This window comes from Saccoglossus kowalevskii, chromosome 1, assembly GCF_978046115.1.
Source record: "Saccoglossus kowalevskii chromosome 1, keSacKowa6.1, whole genome shotgun sequence".
NCBI classification, from domain to species: Eukaryota; Metazoa; Hemichordata; class Enteropneusta; family Harrimaniidae; genus Saccoglossus; species Saccoglossus kowalevskii.
Genome location: NC_140641.1, coordinates 17,676,962 through 17,700,250, shown reverse-complemented (window position 1 = coordinate 17,700,250; position 23,289 = coordinate 17,676,962). Strand labels below are relative to the sequence as shown.

The window sequence follows — 23,289 nt, the reverse complement described above, 5'->3', positions numbered from 1 at the left end:
GATATACTAGTATCACATGGATATGTGTAGTTGTAGTTGGATGGTTGGGTGATATACTAGTATCACATTGATATGTGTAGTTGTAGTCGGATGGTTGAGATGATATACTAGTATCACATGGATATGTGTAGTTGTAGTCGGATGGTTGAGGTGATATACTAGTATCACGTGGATATGTGTAGTTGTAGTTGGATGGTTGGGTGATATACTAGCATCACATGGATATGTGTAGTTGTAGTCGGATGGTTGAGGTGAAATACTAGTATCACGTGGATATGTGTAGTTGTAGTTGGATGGTTGGGTGATATACTAGTATCACATGGATATGTGTAGTTGTAGTCGGATGGTTGGGTGATATACTAGTATCACATGGATATGTGTAGTTGTAGTTGGATGGTTGGGTGATATACTAGTATCACATTGATATGTGTAGTTGTAGTCGGATGGTTGAGATGATATACTAGTATCACATGGATATGTGTAGTTGTAGTCGGATGGTTGAGGTGATATACTAGTATCACGTGGATATGTGTAGTTGTAGTTGGATGGTTGGGTGATATACTAGTATCACATGGATATGTGTAGTTGTAGTCAGATGGTTGAGGTGATATACTAGTATCACGTGGATATGTATAGTGTAGTCGGATGGTTGGGTCATATACTAGTATCACATGGATATGTGTATTATATGTACATGCCGGATATTTTGTCTTTTACGCCTTGATGAGTCTGTCACATGGTTCACAAAGAATCACGTGTAACTGCCCCTTAAAAGAAAAATAACATTGCATACTCCGAGGTTAGTATTAAAGCCAATCGGCGAATTTTGCAGGGGCTTATTGCCAGTAGCCCATATTCTCAAAACCGTGGCGAAATGAAACATTAAGCTCAGTGGTTAGTTTACGCATCTTTTAAATGTGTTTTGATTCACAGTGCATTCGACAATCAACTGCAAGTCAGTTATGTGAATATGAATTGCATTCACTGGCAGCCGTACTAATGAACAAGTTGAAATCGCATTTAACGGTAGAAATATGATAATTCTTAAAACATCTACATTTCTATGAAAGGCCTCAGTACTCTATATTGTTTTAATTTGTATGTAGCTGTTGTTGTATTTTCTGATTTAGTAGTAAGTGCAATGTATATTTCATTAAATGAGTGAAACAAAGACGTGGAATTCATCACCTAAACCGAGTATAATAATTTGTCAAAATAGCAATAGAAAATAATATTTCTTTGGCATTACCCAATCTCATTTAATATACTTATTAGACAACAGAAAGACAGACAATATGCAGGGTTACATCCTTAAATGACGATTCACCGTGAATGGAAGGGGTTCACTGCCAAGTTGAAGCTCCTTGTGTTGGAGAGGTATAGGTACATTCTGCGCTACGGAGTTCTCATTTCAAACTGTTTAACCCCTCTTTTCAGTGTAATGTAGAACTATGTCTTATTATGACAACACATCTTCATCAAAATGTCGAAATTTGAATATCCATTTTAGTACAATTTACCCAAAATGGAGCCTGAGTTTTAAGACCTTTTCTAATATAAATAAGAAGTGAAGTTTAGAACACCTATTAAAACATACCATCTTACATATTTCGACATTGATTTTGCAAATAAAACATTTGCTTGAATGGTATCATCCCACTGCTGTCATTTGAAATAAAATTTGCACTCTGAGAGAATTTATAAAGCGTTATTAGTGTACTGGAAAATGCCATTTTCTGTAATAGCACGGACTGTGACAAAACGTGAAACCGTGAGTTCTATATAAGTTTGTTGAACGTAAATAATTCCATTACAGCATTAAAACATGAAACTTAGTGCTGATGGTCAATTCAAATAATGGGTCAAATATTTTTTTAGTCTATGAAGACGAATCATGTATATTTTATGTAATAGATTGAGAGTTTCCTGTCACCCAGATTATTTGGAAATCTGTTTTTCAAAGCTAAATTTAGATAGCACCGCAGTTCTATTCAACCCACACATTTATAATTATAAGCAAACGCTGTTTTATTTTAGAATTATCTTGCGAGCATCATTGTTTGTTGTCATCACAGTACTTCGCTAGGACCTACAGGACTCTATAGTAAACGTGTCGCTCTCCATGACCAACTTCTACAAAATACCGAAAAATCTAATTGTTGAAAACATCACTACCGGTAAGTTGAAGATTATGAACTGGAACTCGAAGGCCTCAAAACACATTCTGTGCCCAGGAATATAACGGCACACGGCGTTTGAATCAGTCACAGTACCGACCGTTACATCGCGAGTCATCGAATAGTAGCACCGCAAACCAAGGGTCATTCAATAACCAAACACTCCCTTGCTCCCTTGCTCTGTCCGACTGTGTGCGACCCGAGTCCACGACCCGAGTCCACGTCGCGAGCTCAGTTTCTATTTACGAAATACCAAATATATTGATACTAATGGGCCCGGCAACGTTAAATTATAATGTGCCACAACGCCATTGAACAATCAATACGTCACTTCCTGAGTCCTATTCGTGAGGTCGTATCTGTGAGGTTCTATTCGTGAGGTATATAGCGTGCGCATACATCAATTGGGTACATCGGTACCGTTAGTTCACCTAAAGTTCAACGTAGATGGCGAGCAGTTATGAAATGCTGCTGTCAGACGTCGCTGTCAGTGAAAAGCTCGACATTACCGTGACTAGTGGGATGTTCTCCGGGCCACTTGACATATAATTGGGTAGGATGTGCCACTAAGTCGATCCGGAATTGCCATTGTCGAGATCAGTGTTTAATACATGTATATGATATATTTGACTTTTTTTTTGGGGGGGGGGGGGGTCAAAACAAGTTGCGTGAGTGTTTATTTTGAACTTCCGGTTTAGCCGTGATAATTTTATTGTTTTATATTATAATTGCCTTTTAGAGAAAAAAAATGTCGAGTCCCTGGCGACGTGAAATAATTTCGTGTTGGACCAAGATTTAGAGGGAAAAAAGAATTTCCATTGAAAAAACAATAAAATTGCCACGGCAGGGCCAGTCTAATGTCTGAAAAATGTCATATGAATGCCCGGGTGCCACTTGGTTACCCAATCTCGGAAATCACGATTGAAAATAGGACTTACATTTTTTTTTATTATTATTACTAGTATATAGAAATGTACAAAATTAAATAAAATATATTGAAAAGCAATCGCATTGTGAACTTCTATTTATATTCCGATGTGTCTGAGGCCCCCACCATTGGTTTGCGTCTCCTGTTCAGGTTGGATTGACCAAACTTGTTCTAATCGCGTACGTAAAAGATTTCCAAGCGCGCTTAGCAAACCAGTCAGCAACATAGCTGGCAATATTGCTTGTGTTAGTGTTCGGGACATTATGGTGGTGACAGTTAATGGGTTTGTCAATCATTTCTAACTATCGAATACCAGTGCAAACATATTTTACAGATAAATATTGCCCTCGTTCTAATGTTATGACATCATGCTGTTGCGACTGTACGGGGCTAACGAAATGAGAAGTGTTTATTAAATTTTAACGCTCATGCTCACGGTCACGACTAACGTAAATTTCTCAAAACGGTTTGAAATGTTAAAATACAATGTAACACTGCGTGGGTAGGACAAGAAAATGAAGCAACCGTGCCATGTCATTACATCTTAATATGAGAGTAATGCCGAGACCAGGATTCGAACCTGGGTTATTGCGGCCACAACGCAATGTCCTAACCACTAGACGATCACGGCGAGCTAATTGGCTGCTGGTCAGCAATCGCGTTAACACGTTCCAATATTTGGCGGAAACTAGTCGGCTGACTAGTTACAGCAAAATCGTCATGTGGAATAGAAAAGAAACTTCATTGTTATGGTATCCCATTACCCCAGGCGCTTAAGGTTGTAATGTTCCGCCCGCCCGCTAAGATAATGCGTTTGTGTAGCATTACCCTACCGGGCGGGCGGAACATTACAACTTCCAGCGCCTGAAGTAGATATCCCATATTTGAGGTTCAATAAAATAATAAATTCCGAAGACATAACAAATAACAATACAGAAAAAAATTAAACAAGATGCTCAGATTTCTAAACAGAAGAACTGCTGGTTAATTTGTATTTGCTGAAGCAGCTTGTTTCGCCGCATCATTTATAATGTTTCTATTCTTATTGTTTAAAATAGTAATTAATGGATGCCCACGTAAAACAATAGAAACAATTAAGTGAAGGGAAACAATATTTTGCTCAGTTTTTCTGCCTTCGTCCCTCCCAAATTTATCGTTTTATCATCTGGAACGCATGTAAAATACGTAGTTGAAAATAGAACGCAATGCGGCAGTTTAATTTATATCAAGGTTTACATATAATATATTGTGACATTGCAAGCGCTGTTAAAACGAATAATGGAATATGCATTTTTGAAATTACTGGGATTTTTCGCTTACAAACGATATATAAAACTTCCAGACTGTCAATGTTCACGCTTAGAGGTGGCACCAAACTTGTACTTGCAGATATCTCAAGAGGCTCTCTCAAAATGTGTCACTTCAAAAAAAAATGTGATACTGACTGTCCTGTAGCAGACGACCATTCACTATATGATTCATGTCAACAACTATAAGTCGCGTTACACGAACTTTTCCTGAATTATGTATCGTCATGATTCTCAGTGCCCGCGGGAACGGCCCTCACTAGGAAATGACGTCACTGTGATGACAAGCCTTCTCATTCCCCCACAAAGCACTACAAAAATCAAGACGGTTTATATAATCAAATTCAATCGCCCATGGGACACAAACTTCGGTCGATTTGTTTTTGTGACAGATTTTAATCTTATTGGCGTCATAACAACAAAGTAAACCAAGTTTGACTGAAAAATCTGCGTGACAGTAGACGCGTGGTCGCTATGCATTGTGGGTACACATGCAGTCTGTTAGGTGCGGGGTGAAATTAAAGGACACCACGTGAATCAATTTTTCAGTTGTTCAGTCTAATACTTTACCCAAACCATGCCTTCTGCTTCGTCGAAACAAGCCGCTCAAACCCCTAACACGGAGACGTCTGACGCCGTACGTCAGGTTATTGCCGTCGTTGAGAAGAAGATCAGAAACCTGGAAAAGCGAAAGGTAACATTCTGACAGAGCTTCCAATGTGCGCGTGGGGCTAAAATCAGGTAGAAACTAGAAAAATGCCGGTGGTCGAGCATGCGAGTACGCCGGACGAGGAAATCTGCGTCATTTCCAAAATTGCTATGTTTTCAACGAATATCGCGTAGTATACGTCAAAACATTTTAACCAGTGGCGATGTATTTTGTCGTTATTAGTTCGCTGTAGTGAAAATCGATCTCGATCTTGAAACAAACTTACATAAGCCCAAACATGTCGCTCATATTTGTATATCCTGTATGCATGTAGAAATCCAACATGGCGGATTGGTTGATGTCATCCGACTCTTCAGAAATGCGGAATCGCAGCGTACTATAGTAAATTGAATCCTGTTTCTTCACTATTGGTTCCAATTCATTCCAAGGCTGTTCTTTCCCTCGTCGGACACGTTTTGCGATCGGATAGTAAAAACAGATTCACCAGACACAAGAAATGCGTACAATTAGTGGTTGAGTCATTGCAATTTTCACTGTGTGGCGATCTCGCTAAAAATATTCAGACACATACACATGTTCTGTGTAATTGTATAAAACTAAAAATTGCACTTTCTGATCTGAAATTGTGTTATTGATCTCTTGAAAAAAATATTCACATTCTGCATTCGGTGTGAAAACACCAGACAAGAATCAGAACAACAAAGACATTCGCCATTGTGTTTTGATCGATAAGCTGAATGTATCCAAAGAAACGGAACTGGTTCCGTCGTCTTAACACATTGCAGTCGTAGATGTACATTTGTTTGCATCATGAATGTGTGTGTAAACATACTAATTTATGCCTCAAAAAATTCTCTTCCATGTGTTATTTGTGCTGACCTTGACATTCATAATATAGGAGTCTTTCATATTACATCACAAAGCCTCCAGCAAGAGGTGTTATGCATGAAGAGTCTTGAGTGTGTGCCCTCTACAATGGCTGCTGTATCTGAGCAAAATGATGTTCAATATTGTGTAGTTGAAAGACCTCTATTAGGGTTGTCTAAGCATAGTCTACTGTTCAAGGCCATCTATTTTCCAATGCATAGCTTGGCAAGAGTATCATGGTGTTTATTGCATTACAATTTTGATTTACAGTCATTTATTGAATTTCAAGTACCCACCCAGATTCAGCTGCAGTGTGCCCTTTAACAGGACTACTGTAAAATACTTCACTCACTCAACAAATATAAAATGTCTAGTTGCAATATTTTGTAGGGATTCGGACTCAAAATGTAATCTTTCAAAATCAAGTTTAGTCAGCTTGATGGGTGATTTAAAAAAAAAATATCATTGTATATGACTGTATAGGCGACTTAAGATACACCCAATTATAAAATCTGAATTTTATTATTAAATTACAAAATTATAAATTCCATAACTACAGTAAGATTTTTGTCAAGATTACTATATCAATGTATGGTTTTATCAAAGAAGCGCGAGTAAATTTGCACAACTTGCTGCGTATATTGACTTGGAGGACTCGCTGCTCTTCGACATAAACGAAGAATGGCTTTCATCTCTTAGAGATCTTCGGTTACCATACAATGTTTTATTTTGTTTTGCCGACAGGTTAAGCTTGATGGTTACAAGGTGATGGTAACTGAGGGCCAGGAATTGAATAAAGACCAGCTTGATGCCCTTGCCAAGTATGATGAAGTTGCTAGTAACGTTGAATTTGCGAAAGAACTCATCAAGCATTTCCAGACGATCCTCCAAGATGTGAGTACTGCAGAGTCTATTTCATGGTTTAAAGCTAACAACATTACATGTAAATAAATTGGAGAAATTTCTTAGTCACAAAGTTCACACTTGTTTTCAGTCTGATTTACATCCAGGGTTCTCCCCAGAAAAAATGCATAGCGCCGGGGCTAATTTGCATAATAATTTGCATATCATTTACATATCTTTCCTTCATTGATTAACAGAACTTATTTACAATTATGAATATTAGTGAGCTCAGTCACAGGGCAAATATTTTTTTTAATGGAATCAACACATTATGTTTCACAATTTAGAAGAGTTTGAAACATTCTCGAAATACAAATGCTGCAGACTAAAAACAAACACAAATAAATTATTGTTGCAATTTAATTGTTTTGTAAAACGTTGAAGGAAACGCATTCAAAACGTTAAGCCAGATTTATGTTCACGAATCTCATAATTTTATTCACTCCAAAAACATTCTCCTTCAAAAAAATCGATCACGTAATTAATTGACGTATTGTTGTAATTTATTATTCGTACCATCAACTTCTAAAACGTTTACAATTACAGTAATGAGCGAACAAATAAAGCTTCAAAACGATCATCAAAGTTACGACGTGACATAACTTACTTGGCCATGTTATACACCAGTTATAGCAATAATTCCTCAACAAATTTAACTTTTTTTTATATGAAATGTAAGTAAAATCCGACTTATTTTTATCGGGAGCGATTATTTTTGATCACTTGATCGCTTCGGTAAAAAAAACCAGACCCGCCATGATGTTTGTGAAACATTAGCATGTGTCCTTTGACCCGATGGGTCAAGAATGCCATTAACCAATCAAAATGCCGCATGGTAATGCCGGTAGAACCCGAAGTTTTCCGAATGGTAGTGATCATAAAGATTACATTGCGGAAGTAAAGCGATGTCGTAGCACGATGTGTTGGCATCGATTTCAATTGACAACTGCATGATAGCTTTCGAAATAGGTGATTTGCAATTTTTAAAAGGTAAATTAGGTCTTGAAAGAAGAGTTTTTACATGATTCGCAATGATAACAGTTCAAATGTATTTTACCAAATAACGCAATAAACACGTTGTTTTTTTTTCTTGAGTAGCGTGAACTGATCGTGAACTCCGATTTGACCATGTTATATCGAGGTGGAATTGATTTTGAAATAATTTTAGCTTTCAATCTAAAGACTGTGTCTATCGCAGAAAATATTTACTTACAAACAAAGAGGTGCTAATTCCACAAATTTGACTAGCCGCTACGTATCGTGCGACTAGGTCTATTGTTTATAAATTATAATCCACGACTGACAGGATGCGTGTCGGTCGGTACGTAATTATACTAACAATCAGACAATAGTCCTCGCATTTCCGTGGTGGTCACTAATTTTGAGTGACGGTCGGGGCCGACCGACGTGGCGAACAAAGATTTTTCACATCTGATATTGGCATGTCAAATATGAAATCAAGCGCCGAGGTGGGAACACATAGCGCCGAGGTCCCAAGTGAAGCGCCGAGATTCACAGGTATAGCGCCGCGGACCTCGGCGCTAAAAAGCCCTGGGGAGAACCCTGACATCTTGTTAAATATTTGCTAAATCATAACAAAATTCTAGCTACAGCGGACGTAATTATATGGGAATTAGTAGGTAAAACTTGTGATTGGTTAATTGTCAAACTATATTCAATTCTTGAAGCTGCCCGGGTTCAGACACAGGCAACACCTATAATCAGATTACAGAAGAAGCTGAACCAAAATATCTAGAATTTGTTCAAATTGCAATAAGTTGTAAATTTGTTACTCTGGCTTCAAATTTTGTTGTTCCCCTAACCTGCAATATTGTCATCTAATTGGCTGACAATACAGCTGCGCTGCGAGTAATGCTGCTTCAGGAAGCCAGTAGATTTGAAGTCAACATTGCCTGCAACTCGGCTGTATTGTCAGCCAATTTGTTGACGATATTGCTAGCTAGGTTTATGAAACAAAGAGAGAAGTTTAATATCACTGTATAATCGTGAAAATCTATAGCAGGTTCACTATTTATCACTATGGTTAAAGTTATTTTGTCTTATTTCAACGTATATTTTATAGGTTTTGTTCATGGAGGTAAAAGGAGGAGTCACAGCCAAAATAATCCTCCTAAACTTCTTTTGTTTTAGGCAAGTTTAATTCCCATAATTCCCTTTGTCTTACTGTCCTTTCACCCCAGGATCGTCGCCGACGCGTCATTTCTCTCAAGCGTTGCTGCGTACAGTATGCACTCCAAGGTCTTGTTTTACGGTGTCGCAGTAAAAGCCGAAGGACATAAAGCATGCGCAGATCTTTTATACGTAGAGGAATCGTGTTTGTGGGAACGGGAAAGTTGGAGCTTTCAGGGTTCTGCCCAGCTTGATTTGAGTGCCGGTCGCTAATTAATATTCATGAGCTCATTAATATTCATTTTCCATTCTACTAGCTACGAATTAACTACATGTACTTTAATTATTTTAACTTTTATTTATTTTAAATATTTCATTGTAAAATTAATCTGCTTTAATAAAAGTGAAAAAATATATACACTTTATTTTTGAAATCACGTCTATTGCTCATCATTGCATTCTATGGAAATTTAACTAATGTACAATTTATTTTCAACTTGTATTCAGGCTGTAAAACAGCAGAAAAGGACGGCGAAGCGTGAGCACATCCAACGTCTCGAGGCACAACAAAAAAGTGTCCGAAGCATACTTGAGCTGCAGGACCTACTTGATCAACTCGGCAACGAGAATGTGAGGAACGATTTCATCAAGGGAGATCATGGTGCTGTGACTCTGTCAGAAGAGCAGTTGAATCACCTTGATGAGTTCTATAAGTTGGTGTCGCCAACGAGAGAAGAAGGCAAACAAGAAGGCAGCAAACAAAAGTATGTCACAAAATAATAGTTACCATTTTTTAGCTCCGCTGTCGACTTCGTCGAGCGGAGCTTATCATATGAGTGATTGTCAGTCGTCTGGTGTTCGTCGTCCGTGTCAATGCTTTACATTTTCGACTTCTTCTTGAAAACTACCAGTCTGAGTGCTTGATACTTGGTGTATATGTACCTTGGGTAGACCTCTCTCAGATTTGTTCATTTCATGATCATATCTTCAATTCTCTAATTTTGGTGAATATAATTTTTGTCATTTTTGGTAAAAAGTGATATTTTCAACTTATTTAAAAACTGCAAGTCCAATTGCTTTGATATTACATATATAGGTACTACATGTGGACCTCTCTCAGATTTGTTCATTTTGTAATGATATCTTTAATTCTCTAAATTTGGTGAATATTTTTGTCATTTTTGGTAAAAAGTGATACTTTCGACTTCTTGGTAAAAACCACAAGTCCAATTGCTTTGATATTACATATATAGGTACTACATGTGGACCTCTCTCAGATTTGTTAATTTCATGGTGATATCTTCAATTATCTAATTTTGATGATTATTTTTGTCATTTTTGGTGAAAAGTGATATTTTTGAATTCTTGTTAAAAACTGCAAGTCCAATTGCTTTGATATTACATATATAGGTACTACATGTGGACCTCTCTCAGATTTGTTCATTTTGTAATGATATCTTTAATTCTCTAATATTGGTGAATATTTTTTGTCATTTTTAGTAAAAAGTGATATTTTCGACTTCTTGTTAAAAACCACAAGTCCAATTGCTTTAATATTACATATATAGGTACTACATGTGGACCTCTCTCAGTTTTGTTCATTTTGTAATGATATCTTTAATTCTCTAATTTTGATGAATGTTTTTGTCATTTTTGGTAAAAAGTGATATTTTCGACTTCTTGTTGAAAACAGCAAGTCCCTTTGCTTTGATACTATACATATTGTTTATTTTCTAATGATATCTTCTGTTGTTTAATTGAAATGTGCATTGCTAACAGCAGAGCTATCTCAGCCGACTGGCTGCTTGTCTATGTATTTGAACTTTAATTGCCACAGTGATTTTTGTCTCATTTATTTATATTAGGCATTAAAAATGATTGTATCTTCATCCAATCACTGAATTAGCATCAGTGTTCTCCTCGAGAAGATTGAGAGGGGCGCAGCGCCCCTCTATAATTTATTTGCGTCCCTCTTCAATTTCTAGCGCCCTTTTATTTACCTTCAGCACCCTCCTTTGTTTTCGGTGAACAGCTGTTTCATGGGTCCCAGAAGATGTCCCGGTGACGTTATTGAGAGACCTTTTATTAATTGACAGGCGATAAAACAAAGAACTAAGAGACAGATAGTGGCATAGGTGACAACTAGGACAATGAATTTGATGTCTGGGGAAAAACAACTGGCAAAATAAACAAAAACAATGGCTAGATGCGTGAAGTGATTGTCACAAGCATTGTGTTAATCATGCCATGGGAGAGTCAAAACAAGTTCCCTCAGAAGAGCCAACAACAGTTTACTGGTCCAATTGCTTGTTACTTGCCTTTTATTAATGAAAAGTAAAAAGAATCATCAAAACAAAACGTACGGTAAACACTGAAACAACATAGATGACAAGGTATCTAATTTGACTAATGATCAATTTATTTACAGTCATCAGATTCAATTTTTTCCTTTGAATAGTAATTTTGTAATGTGAAAATAGTTTTCTTCTTATTTCTTGAGCTCTTCAACTATTACAATATGTCAGTGTAACTTAAGAAAATCAAAATACTTAATACTTTAAAAAGAAATGAATGAAAGGCTAGTTTTCACAACTTGTTTCGATTACAGAATAACATGGATATTCATCTGTCAAAGTTCATCTTTTTAGCTCCGCTGTCGACTTTGTCGAGCGGAGCTTATCATATGAGTGATTGTCCGTCTCCGTCGTCGTCCGTGTCAATGTTTTACTTTTTCGACTTCTTCTTGAAAACTACAAGCCTGAATGCTTTGATACTTGGTGTATATGTACCTTGGGTAGGCCTCTCTTAGGTTTGTTCATTTCATGTTGATATCTTCAATCCTCTAATGTTGGTGAATATTTTTGTCATTTTTGGTAAAAAGTGATATTTTCGACTTCTTGTTAAAAACCGCAAGTGCAAATGCTTTGATATTACATATATAGGTACTACATGTGGACCTCTCAGATTTGTTCATTTTGTAATGATATCTTTAATTCTCTAATTTTAGTGAATATTTTTGTCATTTTTGGTGAAAAGTGATATTTTCGACTTCTTGTTAAAAAGTGCAAATGCTTTGATATTACATATATAGGTACTACATGTGGACCTCTCTCAGATTTGTTCATTTTGTAATGATATCTTTAATTCTCTAATTTTAGTGAATATTTTTGTCATTTTTGGTAAAAAGTGATATTTTCGACTTCTTGTTAAAAGCCGCAAGTCCGATTGCTTTGATATTACATATATAGGTACTACATGTGGACCTCTCTCAGATTTGTTCATTTTGTGAATGATATCTTCAATTCTCTAATTTTGGTGAATATTTTTGTCATTTTTGGTAAAAAGTGATATTTTTGACTTCTTGTTAAAAACCGCAAGTCTGATTGCTTTGATATTACATATATAGGTACTACATGTGGACCTCTTTCAGATTTGTTCATTTTGTGATGATATCTTCAATTCTCTAATTTTGGTGAATATTTTTGTAATTTTTGGTAAAAAGTGATATTTTCGACTTCTTGTTAAAAACCAATAGATCAATTGCTTTGATATTACATATATAGATACTACATGTAGACCTTTCGCAGATTTGTTCATTTTGTAATGATATCTTTAATTCTCTAATTTTGGTGAATATTTTTGTCATTTTTGGTAAAAAGTGATATTTTCGACTTCTTGTTGAAAACTGCAAGTCCAATTGCTTTGATATCACATATATAGGTACTACATGTGGACCACTCTCAGATTTGTTCATTTCATAATGATATCTTCAATTCTCTAATTTTGGTGAATATTTTTGTCATTTTTGGTAAAAAGTGATATTTTCGACTTCTTGTTGAAAACCGCAAGTCCAATTGCTTTGATATCACATATATAGGTACTACATGTGGACCTCTCTCAGATTTGTTCATTTCATAATGATATCTTTAACTCTCTAATTTTGATGAATATTTTTGTCATTTTTGGTAAAAAGTGATATTTTCGACTTCTTGTTGAAAACCGCAAGTCCAATTGCTTTGATATATTATACATACAAGTACTACATGTGGACCTCTCTCAGATTTGTTCATTTTCTAATGATATCTTCTGTTTTTTAATTGCCATGTGCATTGCTAACAGCGGAGCTATCTCAGCCGACAGGCTGCTTGTTTTTTTACATTAAGGAGTTTGATTTATTCATCAAAATAATTCAAGAACATTAATATAGTACTTGTACACAGTATATTTGAGGTTGATGTAAATATAAAAGTGCTAAGAATTTTCTTTGAAATGTTTGATTGGTATGCTAATTATATGCAAATTAGTGCCCCTCTTAGAATTTTATCTGTGGAGAACACTGAGCATCTTCAGTAATCACACTTGTTTTCGTATTATGACCAGTTGAATGAAGGTTACCAAAATAAATGGTTTATGATCTAGTACTCTAATTTACAAGTAAATGTTAATTTGTTTTGCCTTTATAGATTCTCTGATCATGTGACGTCATCATCTGACCATCTTGTAAGCTTTCTTGAGGCAAGACCGAAAGCTGTCTGTGAGACAACTTGTATCCTTTTTGTATTGTTTATAACTGCCAAGATGATATTGAGAGCATTGTCTGAGCAGTAACAACAGCTTGCAACTGCAAGTAAAGAAATGGATAAACTGGCAGGCTAAAATTTAACACGTGTTTGCTCAATGCTCATGGACCAAAATGGCATTTTATGACCTTTGACACAATTGTCGTTTACGTAATAGAGCAAAAAACTAAAATGTTTGCTCATCAAAATTCATCGAGGAGCCGAGTACCACTTTGAAACACGTTTCTTGTAGATGTGATGTCCCATAAAACTTGCCTGAACGGAACTTTTTCAAATACCTTTTTATAGATCGTTGATTGTACTGAACAACTTTCTATGTTCATTTGGCATCTGGATAGCAAGACTGGTCCCATTGTAGACCTTTATGAGAAAATATAACCTACTTTTTAAGGTCAACATTTCAAGCCTGAGCATGTAGGATTCACAATCAAATAATAGAAACTCGCACAGATAATTGTAAATTACTTTATTTTAGCTGGAATTAGTTTTCAGTGGAAAAACTTTTTGGGGGTTTTGTATGGATTTTATTTTTACTGAATCATTGCTTCAGTGAAAGTAGCAAAAATAAAATTATTCTAAAGTAGCTTGTCAGTCCCTCTTGGCATCACAGATCATACATTCCAATCTGGAGACCGTGGCATAGTTGTTATCAACCTTAACATGTTGTATATACAGATAAGGAGCTGAAAGAAACTGTTGACAAGATCATTGGGTGTGGATACCTTGAAAACATACCAACTCATTCTGAAAATGGTGATACTGAACCTGAGAAAGAAGAAGGTAATTGTGACTTCCAATTTTGCTACAACATCTTAAAACTTATTTATCACTTGCTCTGTGGCAGCATTTCACTAAAATAGTTGCTCACAAGATTGGAAAAATTGTATGCGTCTGTACAACGGAACAGATTGTAAACATCACAAATGAAACTCCACTTGTTTCATGTCATGTTTGGAAATTATGATTTCAGTTGCTGTGGAGACAATCGAGGGAGATGAATATGTTGTGGTGGAGTCGGAAGAAGTACCAGAAGCTGGTGCACCAGAGGTTAGTAAATCCCAGAAATACAACTTCCTCATTGAAGATGTCGCTAGATTAATTCATCAGGCACATTTGGAGTAAAATTTGTTCGTCCTGTGTGTTAATTTTAAAATAGTAATTTTGATCTATTGTAATTATATCAGTTATTATTTTTTCCCAGATTATGTCATCCCTACCCCCAGAGTTGCCAACTGTGATGATGGAGGAACCAGTCATGCCACCGTCTACTAATGGCCCTTTACTGTCAGAGTCCGTTATCGTTAAACCACACAGAGATGTTACCGAAGTGTTGGCTTCCGTACAGGGAGACTTCAACTTTATGCAGGAATCGATGATCGATTTTCAGTGTAAGTATATTTTGTAGAATTTGCCCCCTAATCTCTCAGATAAGTTTAAAACAATTATTTTTACAAGCACCTGCAAACATCAACTGATTAGAAAAACTGTTATCTTCATATTGATATTCTTTTCAACATTGTAATATTTCTTTGAACATTGCCAGTGGTAGATGTTTCAACTTTGCACACTTAAGTCTGCTGAACACTGCTCAGATTCACAATAAGGAGAACAAAAGCATTTCTAAAAGAGATTTATATTTGAAAATGAGGTTAGATTTTGAGGGAAATAGTTGCATGAAATATGAAAATGGTGATTATCCTACGTGCATTTCAAATTTGAACACTTTGAATGATTTTTGATCACATGCATTCAAAATTATTGTGAATTCAATCTAAACGTGACAGTTCTTGGACACCCCTTCGCATACTGCCCTCTCCATTAGTAAACATTTTACGTACATGATGACTTTGGGTTTATAGAATTCATTTGAATGTTAAAGTTGACATACAGTGTATATGTGGTATGTTGAAAATTTAGCATACCAAGTCAGTGCAGTAAACATAAAAAAAAAAATTGGATATAAAGGGATCAATATGCAATTCTCACACTGAATGAGCTGAAATCTTTTTGAATAGTGTCACTTTGTTACATGCATTAGCATCTCCTTTGGATTATATATATATATATAAACTCTTTTATAACAGCTGCCTTTGTGTTTTTGTTTTCTATACAGCACCGCACATGGACCCAGCTGTTGTTGAATATGCCACATCACAGCCTATGTTATCACAAAGTACACAATCAGCAATACCACAACAATCTCAGCTTGGTAAGAAAGCAATTTGTGTAATATTTCTATAAATATAAATCAAGACTTTGTTACGTTCCATCAATAGATCCTTTTCATAACTCTGGAGCCTTCAGTTTCCTGTGAGTGGGGCCTTTCAGGGGATCTCAGAAAGAGGCTCTTGGGGTCTCTTTCTGAGTTCACCTGAAAAAACTGTAAGGTCTCCAGATTTATGAAAAGGGTCTATTCCTATCTTTCTGTACAGTGGGTTGTGGTGATATAAACATAATATAAATGTAATATAATAGAACATGGATATGCAACTGTCATATGTTTGTTGATATATTGTCTATCCTTGTACATTGCATATCAAACAATTTCCAATTTTGACACCCATTGTAACTTTACAAAAATAAGTAAGAAGTTCAATTATGTATTTACAAAGTAAAAGAAATAATTAAATTCGTTATTGCACTGAACTTTTGAATGTGCAAAGCATGTACAACAATTTGGAGAACATTAAAACGAGTTGCTGGGAAATGTTGCATGTAACGCCAAGCTCAGCAAATTGGAATACAATGCGCAACAGATGTTGCACAGAAAACCCTTACATTTCCTTTGATGTTTGCCCCCAGTTGCATGTTTGCATTTTTTCCAACGTGAATGATATAACTGGGATTGCCACGTGTTTTTTCTATAAAGTTGACACCTCTTGTGTGTATTACTTTGCAGATCCAACACATTCTGTCAGTGCCCAACTGGAACAGATCACTAGGTCCGCAAGTCTGGATAAATTAACACAATCAAGTAGCGCACTAGAAACGGCCATGCTTACGTCAACTCTTTCTGCTCAAGAATGTCTAGTATCACAGGAACAATATACGAACGCAGCATCAAGTACTGACCACAGTTCATTGCAACAGCATTCAACGTTAGCGCAGTCGTTAGCATCAACACAAACTCATACAACCCAAAGTCAGAGTATATCGCAAACACTGCCCTCACAGTCAATGACAGGTAAGATTAAAATGCCTAGTATACTACGTATTGTTTACCCTAGTTTAAAAAACTTTTTGACGGCCGTAGAGATATTATGCAATTGCAACATTGAATTATAAAATTGTTGTTGCATATCGTAAAATGATTACAAACATCAGTTGTTTTCAAAAGATTTTTTTGGATACGATAATGATAATGATGACTAATTTGTATTTTTCTTGTTTCTCCTTGACCAAAATAATGATTAGGAATCTATTCTTTTAAATAACCAGGTGCTAGTCAGATGAGTGAACAGAGTCAGCTCGGTGAATCGTTATCATCACAGCTAACATCACATTCTGCCTCCGTGCAAACAGTTACGAGTATGGCGTCGCAGGATACAGACCTTTCTCAGGGCATGGCCCTAACACATGAACAATCGCAGCAACAACAGACGCAAGAGCAAACGCAACCGCCTCCCAAAATGAGCAGTCAGATCAATGTCAATGCCCCTCCATTCCAATCGATGACATACATGAGGCAGCAACAGCAGCAATTGCCCACTTACGAACAGCAGGCGGCGGCACAGGTGGTGACGTCACAACCTCAACAGCTTGAATATGCTGATCCGAATATGGGGCAGGCAGAGTATTTCAACCAACAACAGCAAGGACTACAGGACAATCAGCATGAGCAGCAGATGACCACACAGACTGGAGAGCCCCTTTCTGGTAAGTCAGGATTACATTCATTTGGTTAAAAAATAGACACTATAGAAGAGAGATAGAAACAAAAGATAATTGAAATCTTCGCTGTACGATCTAGGTTGTAATCTCTGTAATTTATGATTAGACTAAATTTGGGTTAAACGAGCCACCATGATGTACATTGTTGGCACAATAAGTATGCCATTTTCCCAGTTTCCATTTTTCTGCCAAATAGATATTAGGGCGCGTACCTCTTCGTCAAGCCGGAAATTGTGTGAAATTACCAACGATGTTGTTTCGCCATAATTGAAATAAGAGGTTACTTAAAACGATTTTGGCTTCGATAGTTGGGCCATGTCGAGCCTCAACCCTGTCGGAGTTCAACCCCAAAGGTTTATTAGAGCCGAACTTGGTTTGAGTCGTACGCATATACACAGCCATTTTTGCTGGCTCAAGCCATAGGCCAGTGATAAAATGGTGTCGTGTGAACGTTGCAATAGTCTATGGTTTAAAACAAATCCCCTCCCAATTGTGATCAACTACTAAAATATATTTCTATTGCCTTGTGGTATACGTATTTACCATAATTTTAATGAATAGATCAGATTTGTTTATTTTGTGCAGATTAATTGGCAGAGATTTTGTTGATGTGTTGATGGTCTTTATCACATTCTGTGTTTTCCCTTTGTAAATTTTTTGCCATTTAAAAACTGCGTGTAAGGTCTTAACATAGTTACTGACTTGCTTAATGTTGTCTTGGCAGCTCCTGGTGGCTATCCCCATCAGCATACAGGCATGCAACAGCATTATCAGCGAGGTGGCTCACCCAGCGGACGTGGTAATGGCCGTGGTGGACGTGGTACGAGAGGCATGGGTAACAACAGTTATCGCGGCTCTGGACGTCCATTCACCCGTGGTAATGGTAGATTCCAATATAGGGGTGAGCCTGTGTCATATGTTACATAGTGGGGAGTATTCATTATTGTGGCTGTGGGGTGGGCTTCACCATGAAGGTGTAACATATGCTTTTAAAACAATGACACTGGCTTAGATAGATTTACATTGTCTTATTTAAAAAAGATTAGACATAGATAATATGTATTAGATGATAGTCAACATTTTCTGATTTTATAAGATTCATTTTTAATAATGCTGCAGTTATGATCGTTTGTACATTGCATTAGTGCATTACATGGGGCAGTATCAATCATGGTCTGTGATAACAGATTGTAGTACTCAAGCGGAATAACAAATTCCTGATATTTGGTACAGTAAATTGTACATTGTGTTACAGTGAAATCACCAGAGACTGAATAACTAAATACACTAAAGCATGTCATGTGTTTCAGTTTGAACAAGTGTGATTCAGCTTTCGTTTTCACAAAATGGTAGAGCTAAGCAATGCTTATTTCCTGTTTCACTGACTATACCGTGTTCGTTTCTCTTGGAAGTGCCTCTCCTATAAAAGTGCATGTGAACAATCAGTTGCATTCAATTGTGTACTCGCTAAAATATGACTAAAATAACATATTTAGCATTGTGCCTAGTTGGCTGATAAGGACACTGTGTAACATGCGTCTAATTTTATCTTTTCAGGTGGATATTCATCATATCAGCCAAGAGATTACCAGTCTGCTTATCCACCGCAAGACAGGTCACAATATGGTGGGTATCCTCAAGGTGGTGGATACAAAGGTAGAGGTGGTGTCCCATCACGAGGTGTGCCACAAAGAGGTAAGAACAATTTCTTTGGATATCTAAGTTCAGTAACCAATATTGTTGATCACACTCCTCATATTTATGGTGTGTTTTTAGGCATCGCACAGCACTGCAAATTACCCATAATTCTCTGGCTCGTATTATGTGCCACTAATTTCTCTAAAATTTGTATTGGTATACTACTTTGGACCCTATTAAATTCTTGTATTTCATTTTTAAAAATATGCCTTTTGCAATATGTGATCAAAATGTCAAATTTAAGTCTGGCGAAAAGGATTTTCTAAAAGTTTTAAAATGCTGTCAAGTCTTTGGAAAAGTACAAAAAGTACTCATCCTCATCCCCTTGCATGGTGTTGCTAGATGTTGATCTTTCAATGTCATCCATTCAAAGTTACAACTAGGTGTCTGGGTTTCCTTAGTTATTGAATTGTTTCATTATAGGTGTAAACTAATTTTGCCTTCCGCTCAACTAAAATTGCTACTACTTTTAGGAGAAAATGTTGATGTGTTGAGCAATTTTACAGGTTTTTTTCAAGTTCAATGAGTTCTATTATTATTCTACATGTTCATGTGGAATTTAATTTAGAGAAGTGTACTTATCCGTGAAAATAGTGAAATTTAAAACCAGTGAATAATTTACGTGCTTACTGAAACAAATCCAGAAGAATCCCTATTCTAACACTCTTTCAAATATTGACTTTTTCCCTACTTAAGTGTTACGAATTGCAATTTATGTAATAAAGAACAAAACTTGTACAAGGCTTCAAAATGATCACTGAATATTTTGGTTAAATTCTAAAACTTGCCTTGCTGTTTAAAATGAGAATATTTGTTTGTGCAAAAGCTTGGTGTAGCATTCAGTTGGCAATAATTTAATGGCAAAATATGAGGCCTGAAAACGTTCTTGTTTTCAATCAAATTGATCTCAATCATCTTTGACCTAATGTGTGAAAGTTCATTTAAGAAAGTGTCAATTCATAAACATACACAAATGTGCGAGGTTGGGGTTAAGATCAACAAGTGATTTGTAATCTACAACATACCACAAACAAGTAGTTTTCACCAAAGGCTTACTCAACCTGAGAGTCTGAATTAATATATGCATTTCTATTTATTACAGGCCGTGGAAATGGTTCCCGTGGCAACAATGGAGGTAGAGGACGTGGTGGGTTTTCCAAGCCGCCAAATCAACCATCTCCGGTATCTGCCTAGTGTCAATAAAACCCAACCTCTTATGCAATGACCAGGACCAGGAATTCTATGCTCTCCTATCCCTACAGGAATGAACATTGTCTATAGTTGTATTTCATTAGTAAATTAGTACTCTCAACAATCCAAACGAAACCAGATACCAGGATTTATAATGGCTGTCCAGGCCCTCAGCTTTTTTCCCGTCAAATTTGTTGATATTTTCACATGTATCTTTCGTAAATAGATTTAAAAAAAATGGAGAATGCAATACTTTTTTTTCTCTCTCTCTAGTTATTACGTCATATTGAAATCTGTCACCATGACAGCAGTCTATTTACTTTAATTTTCTCACAATTTTTATAAAACTGGATTTAGAGATTTCATTTTGAGAAATTCCTTCTAATACAGTAGGTACTACTCAGTCTAATTGTTTTATACGCTTGTTTACAAATTTTCCGGGAAAGCAGAGGTGATAAATTCTGGTTGAATTTCGTCTGTAAGAAACTTGTGTAAATAGAAATAACTGGTGGAGTAGGATTCAGTTGATTCTAACCACCTTTGCCTATTTTACCAGACATTATGCAAATGATTAGTAATTTTATTTGTAGATCATTATAAAACCTTCTCTCCTATCATTTGTAAATTTGTATTTCACCCTTTCATAGCTGTGGTGGCTCCTTATAAAAAAAAAAAAAAGCTATAGTGTTATGACATTAGTGTTTGTGCTGTCAAAGTTTTAAGCTGTGGCAACCCAATTGAGCAGTAGTATAGTATCTGATAATGTTACGCAATTGACTTAGTTTCTTTTTCTTCCCATCCTGTACATGATGGGATTCCCTGGTGTGTTTAAGGTCTTTCTTTGTCCATGCTATGACTTCTATTGTGTAATTGTTTCACCAACATTGAAGCTTTTGTTAGTTTATAATGAGTGTACAGTAGTCTACTTGCTGCAAGTGACACTGCACAAAAATAGTGTTTTATTCACAACGCTTTGCACTTTATTGTAAATCATTGTGTGTTTTGACTTGTAGTACGTGTACCAACATGCACATTGTTCAGTCATTGTCTGTATACAGCATGACATTGCACGTCTGTTTCAAAGCAGTTTTGTCAGTTTCATACTCGCCTTGTAGGATTTCTAGTGTAGACAACATCCTTCATGCTAAGAACTATCGTTAGTTTGTAACATTATTTTCCATCCATATTATTTTTGGCCATAATCATAGAAAATCTGAGTTATTTGCACAACTGTGCATTTGAGCAGGATGTGCTGTATAGCCACTTATATTTAGTATTGCTTTTGGCACATTGTCAGTTTGCTGCTTATTGGAGGCTTGTCTGTGCTGCGAGTTTGCTCTTTTGATTTGTATTTTTTTTTTCTCTCTATTGAATATATACTGTATCCACAATATATAGTTTTTTTTTTGTTTTTTTTCCTCATGCAGGCTTTTAAGTAGTGGGACATATAAAGGCCGCTATGACTTGACTACATGTCTTTGTATTTGATCAAATCGGTCTAAAATGTGAGGGGGAAAAAGATGTATCATGGAAAATTCGGAGAGTAATTGTAGGGGGAAAAAACAATTTCATAAAAAAGAAAACTAAAAAAAAATCGAAAACTAAAAAGCTTTTTCAATCTTACTAATATTTGCAAAACAAAAAAAAAAGAGAAAAACTTTCTTTGGGGAAAATATTTGTGCAGCTGGTAATTAAAAAAAAAATGCTTTTTTGAACAATAAAAATAAAAACATGTTTCGTGCTGAGATAGACGAGCTATATGTATTTGTTTGACATTGAAGTAAGAAACAAACTAACTTTCTGAAGCAAGGTTTTAAGCGTGTCTTTCGACGAAGCAGAACTGGGTATACTGAAGGGGGGAAGGAAGCTTGTTTGCCACGCTTCCAACTGAGTATTGTGAAAATTCTTTTGCCTGACTGTGCAAAATGATAACATGTACTTTAGTGAAAGGGATTAATTTTATTTTAAACTGCTGATTAATCAAAGACAGTCTGTTTAAAATATATTCGATTAGAAATATTCCATTGTTTTTATATGGGGGTGGGGGTAATTCTTGATTCCAGTTTGTAAATAACAGGATTTGTTTTTTTTCTTGGGCAGATTACTTTCTGTTCTGTACTGGGCGCATTCAATGTGGTGCCTGTTTGTTACTGTGAAATGTTTAATTGCCTAACTTTTTTCCATTCGTCTTGAAATGTGTAACAACGTATTCAAAGCCAGGTTACATCATTTTTATTCCAGTCTGGTATTAACCTGATGATATCCCACTGTCTTGTTTTGAATAAGTTCTATCAATGATTTTGTGAAATTTTTTTTTTTTTTTTTTTTGGCAAATGTTTTAACTTAAAAAGTAAATTTAAAGTGTCATTAGGCTGCCGAGTAGATTTCTCGCTCTGTTGCGATACAGTTCGCTTTTTTCAAGCACTTTTTTTTTCTTGCAAAGTTAGATTGAGTTTGTGCACCACAAGTTTGTGAATTTTTTTGTTTGTTTAATAATTTTGTACAACGTACAGGAAATTGTATTTATATTTCCACGTTATTCGATGTGCATATACATTTGAATCTGCTGTTACTTTTTCATCATTACTTTGTTGTCTATGAGTTTCAGAAGGAAGCAAAAAAAATATGCACTTCCTCACATTGTTCATATTTTGAGACCTTTTTTTTTTTGTTTTCCTCCGAAATAAAAGTCCCTGAATATAAACTGTGTCTAGTGTGCTAGTGTTATTTCCATGTACATGTACCCTGTAGGTCCACACTATCTTCATGATAAATACATGGTTGTGATTTCTCTTGTGTGATGCCCAATGTTTTGTAAAAATCTGATCTCAAATTGGTCGTTTACCGTTTCACGCATTTACTTTATAAAGATAATGGACTACCAGTAGTGTTAATCATAAGTGGATAGCCATGAAACAATGTGTAGGGGTCCCAGTGGCAGTCGCCT

The 23,289-nt window shown here is 36.0% G+C and overlaps 1 protein-coding gene and 1 non-coding gene across 3 annotated transcripts; one reads left to right on the top strand and one right to left on the bottom strand.

The window, feature by feature from the left end:
• Window positions 1-3,664: 3,664 nt before the first annotated feature.
• TRNAH-GUG (transfer RNA histidin (anticodon GUG)) lies at window positions 3,665-3,736 on the bottom strand. Its single transcript has one exon. It is a non-coding gene; the product is annotated as a tRNA-His (tRNA).
• A 1,180-nt stretch (window positions 3,737-4,916) lies between these two features.
• On the top strand, window positions 4,917-23,046 carry LOC102802202 (uncharacterized). 2 transcript variants are annotated; one of them, XM_085499736.1, is made up of 13 exons: window positions 4,917-5,106; window positions 6,694-6,843; window positions 9,490-9,746; window positions 13,446-13,528; window positions 14,238-14,342; window positions 14,533-14,609; window positions 14,764-14,950; window positions 15,676-15,771; window positions 16,462-16,746; window positions 17,001-17,438; window positions 18,178-18,330; window positions 19,011-19,148; window positions 20,254-23,046. In XM_085499736.1, the coding sequence occupies exons 1-13, from the start codon at window positions 4,990-4,992 to the stop codon at window positions 20,343-20,345; spliced, it is 2,178 nt and encodes a 725-aa protein (XP_085355862.1). In that variant the 5' UTR covers window positions 4,917-4,989; the 3' UTR covers window positions 20,346-23,046. The 2 variants fall into 2 exon arrangements, with proteins under 2 accessions (XP_085355862.1, XP_085355861.1); XM_085499735.1 differs by having other exon boundaries at window positions 18,178-18,354.
• The last annotated feature ends 243 nt before the right edge of the window (window positions 23,047-23,289 follow it).